This window comes from Carlito syrichta, unplaced genomic scaffold (genome assembly GCF_000164805.1).
Source record: "Carlito syrichta isolate Samal-C Ts95f unplaced genomic scaffold, Tarsius_syrichta-2.0.1 Scaffold308846, whole genome shotgun sequence".
NCBI lineage: Eukaryota > Metazoa > Chordata > Mammalia > Primates > Tarsiidae > Carlito > Carlito syrichta.
Window position 1 is genome coordinate 318,788 of NW_007252942.1, and position 20,103 is coordinate 338,890.

A 20,103-nucleotide genomic window follows, 5' to 3' on the forward strand; every position below is an offset into this window, starting at 1 on the left:
GGGTAGCAGTAATATTCCTGCCAAATTTTAACTGCATTCAATAATCTTTGTGATTTATAAAAATTAGAAAGGACAAAGGTGCCCTAGTAACCCATGATCTATTACCCCAAATCTTCTAAGTCCTGTCTGATGAATTCAGAGGATCTAATTTTTTTTAATCTCTCAAATTTCATGAGCGTGTTTGTTGTGTATTTTGGAAATTGAGACAGTAGCTATGAGAATACACAGTGCATTTCTAAGTCTAGCAATGTCTGTATTTTCTCTTATTTTTCGTACCAACTTTGCTATTGAAGGAAATAATTCTATAAATGTTATAAATCTATCAAATATAAAATGGTAAAAACTAACACTAGAAAGAAGAATCATTTCTTAAAGTTTTTTTTTTTAATTGGGCCCACTAGTTTTGCTTCTGTTTTATAAGTAATTTTTTTCGAATTGTAAATTTAAGGAAAGCCTGATGTAGCTTAAACCAAAAGGGTACCATTTTGATAAAAACAAAAGTTATATAATCCCCAGCATGGCATGTAGCATATGGTTAGAAAATAATGCCCAAGTTTTAGAGCATAAAATAAAGGGAGTAATGGGAGAAGACTGGGGTGTAATAAGAAACCACATTGGCTCATTTAACATTTTTTTAGAGTGCTATAGAACTGATTGATAGTGCCTTTGTAATGAACGGTAAAAGGGTAAGGATATAAAAATACCTATAGTGGGCATTTTTAAAGATACATTGGAAGGATGAGACACTTTTGTTTCAGGATTCTGAAATTTAAATTTGCATGTTTGTATGGAGTTATTCATTGTGTTTCCTTGAGGGTACTATGACCTTTTACATAGGGTAAAGTTTTTAATGACACTTATTTATTAAAATATGTCACAAAATATTCTGTCTATAAATGATAATTGATATGATTATTTGTAAATAAGCCAACATTGACCGGTTTTGACCAGTATGTAGATGTAGGTATTATTTAGTGATATAAAAAGTTATACGGACCACATTTAGATGCCCTGGCTTCTGCTTCCTTTTTGATTATTTTACAACATGAAGTGAGACAAGAGGCCTGTTTTCTTTTTGCTTCAGTTCCCTTTTCTATAAATGCAAAATATGTTTGAATAACATTTTGGAGAAGTAATACCTTTCTTCTTGGGGAAAAGAAATGAATCCTTCACAATATTCCCATGAAAAAGATAAGATTTATTGTCATTCCTCAACTTGTCCTTTCCTTGACCTTAGATTGTTGCTGGCTCAATATTTTCTACTTTATCAAATTTCACCTCCAGAATCTAGCCATCAAAGTCTTCCATAATCCTATCCACACTCCTAGTTTAGGGAGTGCCTTCTTGGTTTTACTAATACATGCTTCTGCTTAGGGAGAGAATATGGGGTAGGAAGGAAAACATCTTTCTTTCTGTTGCTGTGTATCTTATTTATCTTTAAGAATCTCTGTACATTTTTTCCCATTGTGAAGCCTTCCCTAATCCAATCATTTTTTATTTTCTAAATTTATAATAAGAACCACAGAGTATTTTACAGTATTTACTACCTAGTCTCACCTTGGCTTTAATTTCAGATATATCTAATAATCTCACACCAATTGGATAGTAAGATTTTTGAGACTCTGAGATGGCATAATTTTTTCTTGTATTTCTGCCACACAATATACAGTGGAAGGTCTAGGAAGGAAATAACTAGCACTTAAGCAACAATTTTACCAGGCATTTTATGTACATTATCTAACATTAAGGATAGTGTTTAATTCCCCCCCCTTTTTTTTGTATGTGAAACTGTGATTCAGAAGCCTTTATAGCTTGCTGAAAGTACTTAGCCAGAAACTGATGGAACCAGTATTTGTATTTAAATCTTTCTAGTTCCAAATCCTCTGCTCATTGCATTGTATCATGAAATTTGCTCAATATAGATTGTATATCAATTGGATGTCATCATGAATGTGGAAGCAAGATATGTATCATTTAAAGCATTTAATTTCTCTAAGCTTCCATTTCTTTACTAGTAAAATAGGCATCAAAATAACATCTGCTTCATAAAGTTGTTCTAAGAGTTAAATGAGGTAATAAGGCATGTTAGCATCTTACACAGAATCTGGTTCGCCAAAAGTACTTAATAAATTGTAACTATTATTATTTTCCATTCTATTGTTTTCTCTTTTTCCTTCAATTGTATCTACAGTTCTTCCCACATGTTCGTTTATTTCAAGGTATTTTTGTTGAACACTTACATATGCCAAATATGGTGTTCGACCATATGGCTTCCCTATGAACAAGACAGACTCAATTCCTGTCCTCAGAGAGCTTACCATCTAGCAGGAAAGGTCAATGATTAAGTCAATAGTCCTAGAAAAACCTAAATGAATATTATAATGGGGAAGGAATGGGGGCATTTATGGGAGCTTTAGGTGTTAGAGAGGTCCCCATGAGGAAGTAATATTTAAATGGACAACTGAAAGATGAAAGGTGGTAAAGGGAAGAAGTAAATGAAAGGGCAAAAAGTGAAGAGTATTTTACACAAAGGAAATAGCTTGTGGGAATACATAGCAAAAGATAGCTATGTTCTCTGAACTAAAAGATGTTCAGGATTGCTGAAACAATGAAAAAATAGAAAGAAGTGATGCTAAAAATTGATGCTAGATCATGGAATGCCTTTAAACCATGCAAGTAAGGATATACTTGGTCCTGAGGCAGTAAGAGGCCTTTGAAGGTTTTCAATGTGGTTATTGTCACTTTCCAGGTTATTGCTGTTCTGTCCAGACTGCATTTGTCCAATCACAGAAGTACTCACATGACTTAGAATAATTCAAAATTTCTATCCTCCTGACCACAGCAACGAGTATGTGTCTCAAATCTAGCCTATATAAGTCTATTATTAGAACTTTTCTACCTAGAGACAGTGGTAGCTTATCTTCTCTGGGAGAATAATTAGGATATGAATTCAAGCTCCTGGTGACCATGTTTTTCTATATCAAGAAAGTCTCTGCATAAAAGAGCAAAAGGCCAATATGCAAAGAATGAATATTGAAGTCCCTAGATCCTTTTGTCCCTTGTCCAGCTCTGTGATAGACAGTTTGCTTACTGAGAAATGGTCTCTAACCTATACACATTTTAAGTAGGGAAATGTCACATTCACATTTTCTTTTTTTAATTTTTGTCTTCATCATTTTATTTTCCAAAGATTTCTCAAACTACATTGTGGTCAGTGAATTGGATGAAATCAAAACTAGAAGCATCAAGACCAGTTAGGACTCTGTGAAAATAGTCTAGATGAAAGATGACTAATTTTTACGAGAGTAGGGTCAGAAATGGAAGCAAGACAGATTCCAGAAATGTTAGCAAGATAGTTGATACTATTTGATGATTATTTGGATGGTGTTGGCAGGGGAAATATAGGTACTGGGAAGGGAGGAATTAAAGATGGTGCCTTTGTTTCTGGATTTGGCTGCTAAGTAACTGGTGCTGCTATTTTCTTAGAAAATGTGAAGCACTAAGTTTGAGGGGGAACATAACTGAATTTTGGGTTTGCTAAGATTGAGATGTTTGTAGAAAGTGTAGTAGGCCTCTAATGATCCCCACATTCTAGTGTTTAGGCCCTTGTGTAATTTTCTCCCCTTGGGTGTGGGCTGAACTTAGTAACTTGTGTTTTTGTTTTTGAGTCAGAGTCTCACTCTGTCACCCAGGCTGGAGTTCAGTGGCACAATCATGGCTTATCACAGCCTTGACCTCCGGGGCTCAGGTGGTCCTTCAGCTTCAGCCTCCTGAGTAGTTGGGACTACTGGCATGCACTACCATGCCTAAATAAACTTTTAAAATTTTTTTGTAGAGATGAGGTCTTGCTTTGGCTGCTCTCAAATTCTTGGGCACAAGTAATCCTTCCACCTCAGTCTCCCAAAGTGCTAGAATTACGGGCATGAGCTACTGTGCTTGGTGTGACTTGGTTTTAAGGAATAGAATAGACAAAATGGAATGTTACTTCATGGGTTGGGTTACAATGAGATGGTGGCTTCTTTTCTAATCACTCTCACTCACCCTCATTTGCTCTCTTGCTTGCTCACTATTGGTAAACCCTAGCTACCATGTTGAGTTGCTCTAGGGAATGGCCTATGTGGGAAGGAATTGAAGGAAACTTCTGTTCACAGCCCAGTAGGAACTGAGGTCCTTGTCTCAAAAACTCAGGGGCAACTGAATCTTGCCAGCAGCCAATGAGGGAACTTGGAAATAGATCCTCCCCCAGTTGAGCCTTGAGAGGGATGCAGCCCCAGTGGACAACTTTATTACTTATTTGTGAGAGACCCTGAGCCTGAGAGATTAACTAAATAGTGTCTACATTCTTGATCCATAGAGACTGTGAGGCAGCTGATAGTACATGATTGGAGTTTACAAGATTGATCTTGGCTGGAGATAGTAATTCTGAGGTGCATCCTTTTTCTCCCCTGCTTTAAAATCTGTGCTGAAAGTCAAGTAAATCAGTATTCTTAAGTTCTCTTCTTTGTTTGAGAAGATTAAATATAGACCATGTAGAGGATAGCATGCAACTGAGACTTTAGAAAACTTAATGACCTATGCATAATCTACCTTTATTAAGCTCTGAGAGACAGGATTTATACTCTTCCTTGACTAAACTCTGAGAAAAGGGGGATAGAAACCAGGTTGCTGAGGACTGAGGGATGATGACAATACTTACAAATTTGGCTTCAAGGATTTGAGAGACTAAAAAGGTGGAATTAAAGTAGTGTGGTCTTGGCCAAACATGGTGACTCATGCCTGTAATCCCAAAACTTTGGGAGACCAAGGTGGGAAGATTGCTTGGGCTCAGGCGTTCAATGCTGCGGTGAGCTATGAGCATACCACTGCTCTCCAGCCTGGGCAATAGATCCAGACCTTGTCTCTAAAATAAAAAAAGAATTGCCTGAGCCCGCGCGTTCGAGACTCACCTGGGCAACTTGGCAAGACCTCATCTCTCCAATAAATCAAAAAATTAGCTGGGCATGGTAGTGCATGCCTGCAGTTCCAGCTACTTGGAAGGCTGAGGCGGAAGGCTCGCCGGAGCCCAGCAGGTTGAGGCTGTGGTGGCCGGGAGCGGCCACTGCACTCCAGTCTAGGCGACAGAGTGAGACTCCAACTCAAAAAAAAAAAAAAGAAACAAATAACAGAAAAAAATAGTATAGTCTTTTACATTTTTGTCAGCATAATTTTCTGTTTCTTTGATGAACTTTGCACTTTGTTTGTATATTGCTTTCCAAAACTCGTTTAGTTGTTGATCTGTGTATTTTGTAGCTTACTGAGCTTTTTAAAGATGGTTATTTTCTTGAGAGGAGAGGATTAATATGACCAATAAGTGGTAGCTAGAGTGTTTTTCCTACAGAGTTAACCAAGATAGAGTTTTCTCAGAACCCAGAGAGGAACAGGACCAACAGCATACCCAGCTCATCAAAGAAGTAATAATAACCACATAGTGCAAAGAAGAGACAAACCAATCAACCTAGGTTGGAACTAGCCAAACTCTCACCTGGATCATGATACAGACCATGAGCAGCCTGTGACTCAGTGGGGAAGGTAAGTAAAGGGAATTCAGGAATTCTGTACTCCTACCATGGACTTGGAGGGCCACTGAGCCTTGCAAGACTAGTTGCTCTCAGGAAACTGCCATACCTACAGTTGTGCTCTGCCAAAACCCACATGGAGTGGTGTTAAAAAAAAAAAAAAAAAAAGCCCTGAGCAGCTCCAGCTGCCATATCTTAGGAATTCAACCCTTGCTGGTGGCTGCTTTCCAGCAGGCCTGGGAGAGGAGGGGCCCCAGAAGAAAACTATGCAGTGGCAGACAGTTTCTGACTGGAATGCTGAATGAGAACACCTGAGGCCATGATACTTTGACATTCAGAATACAGACTGCCTGAGGCTAAGACAGGGGAGATGGTAAGACTCCCTGCCATTGCAACCTTTCACTCCCAAGGTTGTGTGGGCTTCATGATGGCACTACCCCAGTGGTCAGGGATGCCCTCCCAATTCCCACAGAGGTAGCCAAGGTGTATACAGGTGGGAAGCTTGAATTCTTTTCACCCACAGCCCCCCTCAAAGACTCAAAATAGACAGAGAACTTGGGTAATTCCCACAGCCCCACCTACTGCCGAGGTTGACTGGGCATTTTCTTTTCTTTTCTTTTTTTTTTTGAGTTGGAGTCTCACTATGTCACCCAGACTGGAGTGCAGTGGCCGCTCCCGGCCACTGCAGCCTCGACTTGCTGGGCTCTAGTGATCCTTCCACCTCTTGAAGCAACACAGGCAAAGCAGAAAGCCCAAGGCCACAATTGAAGCTTGGCTGTCTGCCACCACCTCCTGGCTAAAGGTCAACAGCATGGCCCATCACATCTGATATAATACTTCAGTTTTGGGGAAGGTATGATCCCAGATCCCAGCTAACACTATTATCCAAGCTGCCCTGGTCACTTAGCACACCTTGAGCCTGTGCAGGAACCTAGCACAGGATGACCACAGCTGGCAATTGTGAAAGGCTATAAATAACCAAGGAAATTGTACAGTGCCTACGTCAGCCCCTGCCAACCTCAGATAAGAAGAAATAGTCTACTCAAAGGAGTAGGAGAAAAAAACAAAATAATTCTGGCAATATGAAAAAACAGTCTTCTTCAACACCCTATCATATTAACTCTCCAACCATGTACCCTAACCAGATTGAAATCTGTGAAATTTCAGAAATAGAATTCAAAAGATTGATTATAAAGTTGCTTAATGAGATTCAGGAGAATGTTGAAAACCAAAATAAAAAAAGTTTAAAAAACCTATTCAGGACATGAATAAAAAAATTATCCAAAGAGATAGAAACCTTAGGGAAGAAAACAAGTTGAAAGTCTGGTAATGAAAAATCACTTAGGGAAGTACAAAATACAGTGGAAAGTTTTAACAGTAGACTACAACAAGTAGAAGAAAGGATCTCAGAACTTGAAGACAAAGCTTTTGAATTAATCCAGTCAGACAACAATAAAGAAAAAGAGAATAAAGAGAACAGAACAAAGTCTCCAACCTAAGAATCGTAGGTGTTTATGAGGCACAAGAGAAAACAACAGATTTGGAAAATGCATTTGAGGGAATAATGAAGGTAAACTTCCCTGGTCTTGCCAGATATTTAAATATCTAGATACAAGAGTCCCAAAGGATCCCCAAAAGATTCATTGCAAAAAAGGTTATCCTTAAGGCATATAATGATCAGGTTTTGAAAAGTTAATGTGAAGGAAAGAATTTTAAGAGCAATGAGACAAAAGCATCAAATAACTTACAATGGTAAACCTATTAGACTAACAGCAGACGTCTAAGAAAAAACCCTACAAACCAGAAGGGATTAGGATATCATCTTCAATCTCTTCAAACACAATAACAGTCAGCCAAGGATTTTGTGTCCTGCAAAATGTAAATTTTATAAATGAAGGAGAAATGGAGTCTTTCTCAGACAAGCAAATGCTGAGGGAATTTGTCATTGCTAGACCAGCTCTACAAGAAATACTCAAAGGAGTTCTAGACACTGAAACAAAAGGTTAAGATATACCAGTAGAAAAGTACTAGAAATCATAAAGGCCACAGGGCTTACAGAACACCAACACAATAGAGTTCACAGGGCTTACAGAACACCAACACAATAAAGCAACCAGTTAACAACCAGCATAAAGAATGGAATAATACATTACATATCATTAACCCTGAACATAAATGGTCTGAATGCCCAGCTAAAAAAATGTAGACTAACAGAATGAATTACAAAACTATCCAAAATCTGCTGCCTTCAAGAGATCCACTTAACACACAAAGAATTCTGTAGACTCAAGGTAAAGAGGTAGAAAGAAATATCCTACTCAAATGGAAACCTACAACAAGCAGTAGTAGCCATTCTCATGTCAGATAAACCAGACTTCAAATTAACAGTGAAAAAGACAAAGATGGTTATTACAAAATGATGAAAGAATCAATCCAACAAGATGATATAATAATTTTAAATATATATGCACCTAACACCAGAGCCCCCAGCTTTATAAAACAAATTCTGCAAAACCTAAAAAATAGAGATATACAATACAATAATAGTGGATACTTCAAGACTCTACTGACAGAAATAGGCAGATCATCAAGGCAGAAAGTCAACAAAGAAACAGTGGAGTTAAACTGGACTCTAGAGCAAATGGAACTAGCAGACATTTACAGAACATCACTCCAAGATTACAGAATATACATTTTTCTCATCAGCACATGGAACATTCTCCAAGATAGACCATAAGATAAGCCACCCCGCGGGTTCGAGACCGCCTGGGCAGGGAGACCTCATCTCTACAATAAATCAAAAAATCAGCCGGGCATGGTAATGCATGCCTGTTATTCCGGCTACTCAGAAGGCTGAGGCAGAAGGATTGCCGGAGCCCAGCCGGCGAGGCTGCGGTGGCCGGGAGCGGCCACTGCACTCCAGTCTGGGCGACCAAGTGAGACTCCAACTCAAATAAATAAATAAATAAGCCACCAATCAAGTATCAAGTTCAAAAAAATTGAAATCATATCAAGCACTTTCTCACACTACAGTGGAATAAAACTAGAAATTAACTGTAAGAAGAACTCACAAACAAAAACATGTAAGTTAAGCAGTTTGATCATGGATGATCCTTGGGCCAATGAAAAAATCAAAATGAAAATTTAAAAATTCCTCAAAATGAATGACAACAATAAAATAAGTTATCAAAACTTCTAGGACACAGCCAAATCTGTGCTCATAAGCCTACATTAAGAAGACCGAAAGATCATTTGTTGACAACCTATGACACACACAGTAAACATGAACAAACTAAACCCAAAGCTAGCAGAAGAAAAGAAATGACATAGAGAAGAACTAAATGAAATTGAAATTTTAAAAATCAATTCAGATTATCAATCAAACAAAAAGTTGTTTCTTTGAAAAGATAAACAAAACTGATAGACCACCAGCTAGATTAATTAAGAAACTAAGAAGATTCAAATGAACTCAATCAAAAGTGAAAATAGAGGCCAGGCTCAGTGGCTCAGCCTGTAATTCCAGCACTTTGGGTGGCCGAGGCAAGTGGATTACCTGAACCCGTGGGTTCGAAACCCACCTGGGCAACTTAGCAAGACCTCGTCTCTACAATAAACAAACAAACAAAAAAATTAGTCAGGTATAGTAGCGTGTGCCTGTAGTTTCGGCTACTTGGAAGACTGAGGCAGAAGGATCGCTGGAGCCCAGCAGGTCGAGGCTGTGGTGGCCAGGAGCAAGCCACTGCACTCCAGTCTAGGCGACAGTGTGAGACTCTAACACACAAAAAAAGAAATGAAATGAAAATAGAGATATTACAACTGCTATGCTGAAAATACAAAAGATCATCCAAGATTATTATGAACATCTCTATACAAACAAACTAGATAATTTAGAGGAAATGGATAAATTATTGGAACGATATAACCTCCCAATATTGAATCAGGAAGAAATAGAAACTTTGAACAGACCAACGAGTAGTGAGATTGAAACAGTAATTAAAAGTTTCCCACCAACAACAAAAGGTCTTGGAACTGCCAGACTCACATTCTACAAGACTTTCAAAAAACAGCTGGTATCAATTTCACTAAAGCTATTCTGTAAGATTAAAGAGGAGGGAATTCTCCCAAACTCATTTCATGAGTATGCCCTAATGCCAAAGTCAGAAAAAGACACAAGAAGAGAAGACTTCAGACCAGTTTTCCTGATGAATATAGACATGAAAATTCTCAACAAAATATTAGCAAAATGAATTCAACAGCACATTAAAAAAAATAATCCACCATGATCAAGTGGATTTTATCCCAAGGATGCAAGGATAGTTTAATTTATGCAAATTAGTAAACATGATCTACTACATAAACAATTAAAAACAAAAATTATATGGTCATTTCAATAGGCGCAGAAAAAGTGTTTGATAAAATCCAGCATCCCTTAACGATAAAAACCCTCAGCAAAATAGGCATATAGAGAACATTCCTCAAAATAATAAAACCATATATGACAAATCTACAGCCAATGTCATCCTGAATGAAGAAAAGTTGAATGTATTCTTTCTCAGAACTGGAACAGCACAAGGATGCCCACTTTCACTTCTGTTCAACATAGTACTGGAAATCCTAGCCAGAGAAATCAGACAAGATTAAGAAATAAAGGGTATCCACATTGGAAAAGAAGAAATAAAATGATCTCTGTATGCAAACTATATGACCTTTCACCTTGAGAATCCAAAAGACATAAATTCGGTCAAGTTTTAATATACAGAATCAACACACACACAAATCAGTAGCACTGATATACACTAGCGACCAAGCTGATAACCAGATCAAGAACTCAATTCCATTTACAATTGCAGCCAAAAAGCTAAAATACCTGGGAATATATTTAACCAAAGAGTTGAAAGATCTCTACAAGGAGAACTACAAAACACTGGTGAAAGAAATTGTAAAAGACACAAATGGAGAAGCACCCCATACTTATGGATTGGAAGAATCAACATTGTTAAAATAACCATATTATCCAAAGTAATATACAGATCAACACAATCCCCATCAGACTACCAGTGTCATTTTTTTGCAAAGTTAGGAAAAAAGTATAAAATTCATATAGAACCAAAAAAGATCCAGAATAGCCAAAGCAATCCTAGGCAAAAGAACAAAGCTGGAGGTATTGCATATCCTGACTTCAAATTATACTGCAAGACTGTAGTAACCAAAACAGCATGATAGTGGTACAAGAGCAGACACATGGACCAATGGAACAAAACAGAGAATCCAGGAATAAACTCATATACCTGCAGCCAGCTAGTCTTTGACAATGAAGACAAAATATTAATTTACACCTGGGAAAGGACAACCTGTTCATCAAATGGTTCTGGAAAAATTGGATAGCTATATGCAGAAAAAATAAGCTTGATCTCTATCTCTCCAAGTATGTAAAAATTAACTCAAAATAGATTAAAGATTTAAATGTCAAACCTGAAACCATAAAAATCCTAGAAGGAAACCTAGGAACAACTCTTCTGGACTTTGGTCTAGGCAAATAATTTATGGTCAAAACCCCAAAAGCAAATGTAGCAAAACAAAAAATAAATAAATGAGACTTAATTAAACTAAAAAGCTTCTGAACAGCAAAGGAAATAATCAACAGAACAAATAGGCAACTTACAGAATGGGAGAAGATATTTGCAAACTATACATCTGATAAAGGATCAATATCCAGAATCTAGGAAAAACTCAAACAAATTAGCAAGAAAAAAGTAAATGACCCCATTAAAAGGTGGACATGTGACATGAACAGACAACTTAAAAAGAAGATATACAAATGACCAACACACATATGAAAAAATTATCAACATCATCAACATCACTAATCATCAGGGAAATGCAAATTAAAAGTACAATGGGATACCACCTTATACCAGTCAGATGGCCATAATCAAGAAATTTTTTAAAAATTGATGCTGGTATGGATGTGGTAAAAAGGGAATGCTTATGCACTGTTGTGTAAATTAGTACCTCTATGGAAATCATTATGGAATATTTCTCAAAGAACTAAAAGTAGATCTATAGTTCTGCATAAAGGATAAGGAATATAATTTTTTTAAACACCAGATTTACCATTTGATCTGGCAATCCCACTACTAGGTATCTACCCAAAGGAATGGAGGTCATTATATTAAAAAGATAGCTGCATTTGCATGTTCATCACAGCACAATTCACAATTGCAAAGATGTGGAAATAACCCAAATGCCCATCAACTGATCAGTGGATAATGAAAATATGGTACACATACACTGTGGAATATAAAAGAAAAAAAAAAGAAAGATAGAAAGAATGTCTTTTGCAGCACCTTGAATGGAATTAGAGAACATTAACCTAAGTGAACTACTAACACAGGAACAGAAAACCAAACACTGCATGTTCTTCCTTGTAAGTGGGAGCTAAAATAAGGATCTGCAGAGGCATAGAGAATGGTATAATGGACACTGGAGAACCGCAAGTGGGAGGAGGGCAATGGGTGGAGGGACAAAAAAATCATCTATTGAGTACATCGTGCACAGGTGGGAGTAGTGTGTACACCTAAAATTACTATACAGTGCAACCATGTAACCAAAAACTATTTGTATCTCCCAAAGCTATGTAAATACAAAGCAATTGAAGCTTATTTAAAAATGTGAGATACCACTACACACTTACTAGAATGGCTAAAATAAATAAAAGAAAACTGACAAAGTGCTGACAAGGATGTGGAGCAAAAAGGACTCTCCACTACTAGTACAGTGTACAACTAGAAACAACACTTCCTGTGGGAATGCAAAATGGTAGAGTATAGCCATTATGGGAAGCAGTTTGGCAGTTTCTTATAAAGGTAAACATACACTTACCATACAACCCAACTATCTGACTCTGAGGTATCTACCTAAGTGAAATGAAAACTTATGTTCACATCAAAATATGTACATAAATATGTACAGAGACTTTTCATATATTCGCCAAACACTAGAAACTTCTCAAAAGCACTTTAAACTGGTGAATGGATAAGCAAACTAGACATCCATACAATGGAATACTACACAGCAAATCACACAACAACCTGGATCAATCTCACATGCATTATGCTAAATGCAAGAAGCTAGACTCAGAAGCCTATATATTATATAATTCTATTCACATCACATTCTTTATATGACATAGGTATAGGGACAGAAAATAGGTTAGTGGTTGCAAAATGCTGGAGATGGGTAAAGGGGTTGGCTACAAAGAGGTACAAGAGATCTCTTTTGGGATGATGGAATTAGTCTATATCTTGATCGTAGTAGCTGTTTCACAATTGTATAAATTTGTAAAACTTACAAAACTGTACACTTAAAAGGAAGAATTTGCTATATGTAAATATATCTCAAAAATTATAATAGGATCTGTTTAAGATTTTTAGAAAGAAAACATACAAAGTTGAATAAAAATTTATGAGTGAAATACAATTAAAATTATAAACATATACAAATGCAAATAAAGATTATTTTTTAATTATCAGGAAATTTATAGGTCTTTATTACTTTTTATCAGTTACTAGTACTCTATTTTGTTCATTTGGTGGTATCATGTTTCCCTGGTTATTCATGATCTTTGTGGCCTGCCGTTGGTATCTGCTCTATGAGTCTCTATGGACTGACTTTAGCAGGGAAAGTCCTCACCAATTGGCCTGTCCAGAGATTCAGGGAGGGCCTACTGCTAGAATCCTCAGGCAGGCTGGCCTGGTGCCTATGCCAGTTTGATGGCCAGGCTTGACACTTAAGGCTGCAGATGCTGGTCTTGTGTTGGTATTCACTGGGGTGGGTATGAAGGCTGGGTCCACAGGAGCAAGCCTGGATCTTGATCCGTGGGGTCCACAATGGAGTCGGGTGCTCATTTTTTATTCTTTCTACCCCACATGGATGGTATCTCTCCCTACACTGCACTGCTGGGCTTAGGATACTATCTTTCCCACTCTCTTCAATGTGTCTTCTATTTCTGTGCTTCACGCGGGTGCTATAGTCTCTCCCTTGGATTCCATGTTCTTGTGAAGATATTTTCATATGTACTTGTACAGATTGATATTTCTGCAGAGAGATGAGCATGGGAAACTCTTGTTCTGCCATCTTGCTGATGTCACTTCCATAATTTTTTTCATGAATATCTTGTTTTGAATTTTTGACATCAGCTTTTGTAATAAACTATTGGTACATTTATTTATCTACAAAGTGCTATATTTGCTGGATTTACCATTGTTACATAGTTTCCCTAAGTTTTCCACTTTTATTTGTATTGCAGAATAATTAAAATATCATAGGAGTTACCCATAACAGAAAATTAAAAAGAATTTATCCACAAATCCTTTAGGCCTGACATTTGTTTTTGAGGGTTCTTTTCTAAAATTAATCCCTTGTTTGTTAGTGAGACTGAGTTTTCTATGCTCTCTTGAGTCAGTATGGGCAATCTGAAGTTTTTCAGTCAGATTTTCAAATGTATTAACTTAGGGTTATAGTTTTTAACTTGCTACTTTTTCACACATGTGCATATTTCTTTTATTCTGTCCCCTTCTTGATTAGATTAACTGAGATCTGATTTAATGATTTGTTTTAAAAAAAATTCTTAGTAGTATTTATCAATTTGATTGTTTTCTTTCTATTAATTTCTGCTTTTTCCTCTTCCCCCCTTAAGTTTAGCTTAACTATTTTATACCTTATTGTTCTTATTTCCTAGTTAATTTTTAATACTTTTTCTTATTTGATTAAAATAGTGTAATTATAAATTTTCTCCTGAACATAATTTCGACCACATCCAGAAGACTTTGGTATTAGCATATTCATTATCAACATTTTTTGGTAGTTTTTATTTCTTTACTAAGTCTGCATTAGTAGTTTTTTTTTCTTTACTAAGTCAAAAATCATTAGGTGAGAGTTATAAAAATTATGGTGTTTTAATCAATAAATTTAATTTGATTTATTTCCATTGTGAGAATATTTTGAGTTTCTTTTTTAGTCTTAATATATGTTAAATTGTACAGTGCCCTATAGCTTGAAAAGAAGGCATATGCTCTGTAGCGTATAAAGTTTAACATTTGTCTGTTTGATGAAGATAATATATTGAGGGAGGGTTCCTGATATGAGATACAATAGTTAGAAAAGGCCTAACCTTGAGGGAACAATAAGAGCAAAAGCCTTGATAAATTGTCTTTGCTTTATCTAATTAAAAGATGTAATCTCAGGCCTAGTTCTATATTTAGCCTATTCTGTATTTTGGCTTCAGTAATTTTAACTTAGAGCACAACTTTTGGTATAGTTGTATAAAACAGTACTAATTTCATCACATTTGACTACAAAGCATCATAATCAAAACCTATATCAAAAATGTTAGATTACTATTGTAATGCAGAACCAAAATTCTCATAAACTGCTCTTGGATCCCTGGCAATATGGCTATGTTTCTCCATAAGTCCCTATTTGAGAGCTACTACTGTTACAGATTAGGCTTTATTTTCTTCTAAAAAAGAGGAAGAGTAATGAATGATTGTCATTCTATTTATTTTTTTCTTGTTTGAATAGAGGCTTTATCAGTAGTACAGGGTAAGGACATTTGGTCTTTCTCTTGGCTGCTTATGGTCCCTGTCTTAACTTAGATTACTTGGGCTGCTATAGCAAGAGACCAAAGACTAAGTACGTTATAAACAACAGTTCTAAAGGCTACTGTTAACACTACTAGCAGTGGTACTGACCACTCTATAAGGAATATACGTGGGTTGTCCCATCATCTTCTTTATTTTGGTTTAAGATTGTACTTATACAGAAGATCCTCATCCTCAGATAACATTTTTTTTTTCATTCTGTTATAACATTGAAGAGGGAAAAAAAATCTATTCCCATCTGAGGCCACTATCTGTGTGGAGTTTGCACATTCTCCCATGTCTGCATGGGTTTTTCTCCATGTACTCTGGTTTCCTCCCATATCTCGAAGATGTGTGCATTAAGTTAATTGGTATATGTAAATTGTCCCAGTCTGAGTGGGTATGGACATGTGTGTATGGACATGTGATGGAATGGAATCCTGTCCAGGGTTGATTTCTGTCCTGCACCCTAAGCTGCTGGAATAGCCTCTGGCCACCTGTGACCCTGAACTGAGATAAGCAGGTTAAAAAATGAATGAATGAATAAATGAAAAAAACTTATTACGAAACAAAAATGTATCAAGTATACAATAATTACACAAGTGCACGGCAATAAATGATGCGGTATAAAAGCACTCAGCAAGCTCATCATATTTCTTATTGTTTGTTTTCAAACTACATTGTGGTAGGAGATGCTCCTTACAATTTTTGCTTTGCAAACATTTATTCCTTGATTTAACCCATCCCCACTACATCACTCATTGATTCACCAAAAATTGGGTTAATAATTATCTTACTTGTTTTTATTTGTCTTTTAAAAATGTATATCTAGCTCACATTTATTCCAGTGTTTAATATCAGAACTGTTTTAGGTCTTTATTTAGAAGTTTGGTGATGTTTTTCTGACCAGAGATATTTCATAGGAACTTAACTCTTGTGTGTATTAATTAGCCTATGGTAAGGTTGGTTTCATTATACATTGTTTGCTTGTAGCTGCAGTTTCAAGAACCTATCAATGATGTTAAGACTTAACATTTGGATATTGCTTTTTCAGGTGTATTGTATAAGGTTAGAACACTCACATGTTTTCAGCATTGGTGGTATTGTCTTTGCAGTTTCTAACTATTTGTTTTCTTTGCTTTGCATTTGAGGAATGGACCTCCAGTAAGCCTGTACCTATGCAGCTGTTTTCCTAAAAGTTTACTTTTATCATTTTTATTGCTTGTTTAAGAATAAGTCGTGTCCTCTAAGTCACCTGTTAGAACAACTTGATTTTATACTTAAAACTGACAATTATTTTTAAAAATGACTTTACAGGTTGGAATTCGAGGTACCAATATAGTTGTGCTTGGGGTAGAAAAAAAATCTGTTGCCAAGCTTCAAGATGAAAGAACTGTGAGGAAAATCTGTGCCCTTGATGATCATGTCTGCATGGCTTTTGCAGGTACTTAATAGACCTACAGTGATGATGCATGATATCTTAATGTAATAGGACAACTCAATCAGCTTCAAGTTTTAGGGTTCCCATAGCCCCCTCTTTGGGTTCAATTAATTTGCTGAAGTGGTTTACAAAACTCAGTAGAACACTTACATTTACCAATTTATAAGAGATATTACAAAGAATATAGATAAAGAGGTGTGTAGGGCAAGGTATGGGGGAAATGATGCAGAACTTTCATGTCCTCCCTGGGCATTCTGTCCTCCAGAAACCTCCAGGTGTTCAGCTGACAGCTTTCTTAGCCCATTCCTCTTGGATTTTTTATTATGTTTTTTTTTTGAGTTGGAGTCTCACTCTGTTACCCAGGCTGGAATGCAGTGGCATGCTAACGGCCACCCCAGCGTTGACCTGCTGGGCTCAGGCGATCCTTCTGCCTCAGCCTTCCAAGTAGCTGGAACTACAGGCACGCACTACCACACCCAGCTAATTTTTTGATATATTGTAGAGACGAGGTGTTACCAAGTTGCCCAGGCTGGTCTTGAACCCCTGGGCTTGGGCAGTCCTCTCACCTTGGCCCCCCAAAGTGTTGGGATTACAGGCTTGAGCTACCATGCCCAGCCTTCTCTTGGATTTTTGTAGATTTATGGCATCAGCATTCCTTCTTCCAAGGTGTGGGTGGAATCCTTTCTGGAATGAAGGTCTATGATTCACAGTCAGAAAGATAGAGAAGATTAGAGTCTTGCCTTGGGGTTAGGTGAAAGGAGGGTAGAAGAAGTTTAGAGAGAATCTATTTCCTGAGGTCTGCTCCAAAAGCCTAACATACTGAATGCTACAATAAGGCTTCGGGATTTAGGAGCCATGAACGATGGATGAAAACCAAAATATTATTATATATATACATATAAATATATATAAAATAATACTTGAAATATGAAATATATTTTATATATATAAAATGAAATATATATAGTGAAACTATGGCTGTATATTAAAATATATATATAATATATTTAATATATATATAATAACACCAGAGATGTGTAGTGATATCTAATTGTGGGTTATATTTATATTTCCCTCATGGATAAAGATATTGAACACATTTTCATGTGCTTATTTGCCTCTCTACAGTGAATAAGACATTTCTTGTCATATTTTGCTCATTTTCTAATTGTGTTTTTTAAACTCGAATTATATATTGAAGTTTAAAATTTTTATTCAAGCCAGATATGATGACAGTCACCTGTAATTCCAGCTATTCAGAAGGCTAAGGCAGGATAATCACTTGAGCTCAGGAGTTTGAGACCAGCCTGGGTAGCATAGCAAGACCCTGTCTCTAAAAAAAAAAAATCTAATTTAGAATATAGATAAAGAGGTGTGTAGGGCAAGGTATGGGGGAAATGATGCAGAGCTTTCATGTCCTCCCTGGGCATTCTATCCTCCAGAAACCTCCAGGTGTTCAGCTGACAGCTTTCTTAACCTGGGCAACATGGTGAGATCTTGGCTCTGCAATAAATCAAAAAATTAGCTGGGCATGGTAGCACACACCTGTAGTTCTAGCTACTTGGAAAGCTAAGGCGGAAGGATTGCCACAGCCTAGTAGATCAACGCTGACGTGGCCATTAGCATGCTACTGCACTGCAGCCTGGGCAATAGACTTCAACTCAAAAAAAACAAAAACAAAAACAAAAACAGTAACCTTTATTCTACTGTCAAAAAAGGAAATATCTTGCCACAAAATAAGTCTTAATACATTTTAAAAGATAAAATTATACAAAGCGTGTTTTCTGATGAAAACTTGAATGGAGCTAGAAATCAACAGCAGAAGAAAAACTTTAAAAATCTACAAACGTGGAAATTAAACAGTATTCTCCTAAATCACCCATGGGCCAATGGAAAAAAATCACAAGGAAAACTAGAATATATCTTGAGAGAAATGAAAATAAAAACACAGCTTATCAAAACCTGGGGGATGTATTGAAAGTAATGCTAAGAGAAAAAATTATAGCTGTAAATATTTCCATTAAGAAAGAAAGATCTCAATTCAAAACCTGACTTTATACGTTAAAACTACAAAATGAAGAATAAACTAACTTTAGCAGAAAGAAGTAGTAAAGATCAGAGCATAGATAAATAGGAGAATAAAAACATGTTAGAAAAAATTAAAAACTAAGAGTTGATTCTCTGAAAAGATCAACAAAATTGACAGACATTTAACAAGATTGACTAGAAAAAAAAGACTCAAAATGAGAAATGAAAAAGGGGACATTAGTGCCAGTTTTCCAGAAATAAAAAGAATTTTAAAAGAGTACTATGAAAAATTGTACACCAACAAAATTATTTGAAATACAAATTATTCAATAAGATATAGAAAATATAAATAGACACAAGACATTGAATCAGTTATCAAAAACCACCCAATCAAGAAAACTCCAGGACTTGATGGCCTTCCTTGTGAATTCTACCAAACGTTACAAAGAAGAATTAATAACAGTCCTTCTCAAACTCTTCCAAAAAAATTGAGGAGGAACACTTCTAAACTTATACTGTGAGACCAAAATTATAATGATGCCAAAACCAGACAGAGACACTACAAGAAAACTATAGACCAATATCTCAAACCAGAGGCAGAATTTTATTTTTTTATTATTTATTTTTTTGAGTTGGAATCTCACTCTGTCACCCAAACTGGAGTGCAGTGGCCGCTCCCGGCCACCACAGCCTCGACCTGCTGGGCTCCAGTGAGCCTTCTGCCTCAGCCTTCCAAGTAGCTGGAACTACAGGTACGTGTTACCATGCCCGGCTGATTTTTTGATTTATTGTAGAGATGAGGTCTCGCCTGCCCAGGCGGGTCTTGAACCCATGGGCTCAGGAAATCCACTCACCTCAGGCTCCCAAAGGTGCAGGATTACAGGCTGAGCCACCGAGCCTGGCTAGAGACAGAATTTTAAAAGGATCGGACATTATGACCAAGTGGGATTTACTCCTGGAGTGCAAGGATGGTTCAAGCCAATATATACCATATTAACAGACTGAAAGAAAAAAAAAACTGCATGATTATATCAGTTGATACAGAAAAATACATTTGACATTTAACCCTTTCTTGGTAATGATACCCAACAAACTAGAAATAGAAGAAAATTGACTCAATATGTCACATATTCAATTGACACATATGAAAAACTCATTGCTCACTTCATGCTCAGTGGTTAAAGACTGGAAGCTTTTCCTCTAAAATTAGGAACAAGATAAGGTTGTCCACTTTTACCACTGCTATTCAAAGTATTAATGAATAAATAAATAAGAATAAAAGGCATCCAAACTGAGAAGGATTATCTCTATTCACAGATGGCATGATCTTATATAGACAAAGTTAAAGATACCACAAAAAAGGTTAGAAATAATTTTTTTATCACACTTCCAGACTTCAAACTTTACTATAAGGCTACAGTAATCAAAACAGCCTGGT

The 20,103-nt window shown here is 36.5% G+C and overlaps 1 protein-coding gene across 3 annotated transcripts in view; it reads left to right on the forward strand.

Moving 5' to 3' along the window:
• PSMA8 (proteasome subunit alpha 8) overlaps window positions 1-20,103 on the forward strand; it is an 80,888-nt gene that overhangs the window by 1,917 nt on the left and 58,868 nt on the right. For 2 of the 3 annotated variants that reach the window (XM_008066112.1, XM_008066111.1), the window contains exon 2: window positions 16,514-16,640. In XM_008066112.1, the coding sequence (XP_008064303.1) occupies window positions 16,514-16,640 (127 nt within the window). The remainder of the gene's footprint in view (window positions 1-16,513; window positions 16,641-20,103) is intronic. The other variant, XM_008066113.1, reaches the window with a different exon arrangement.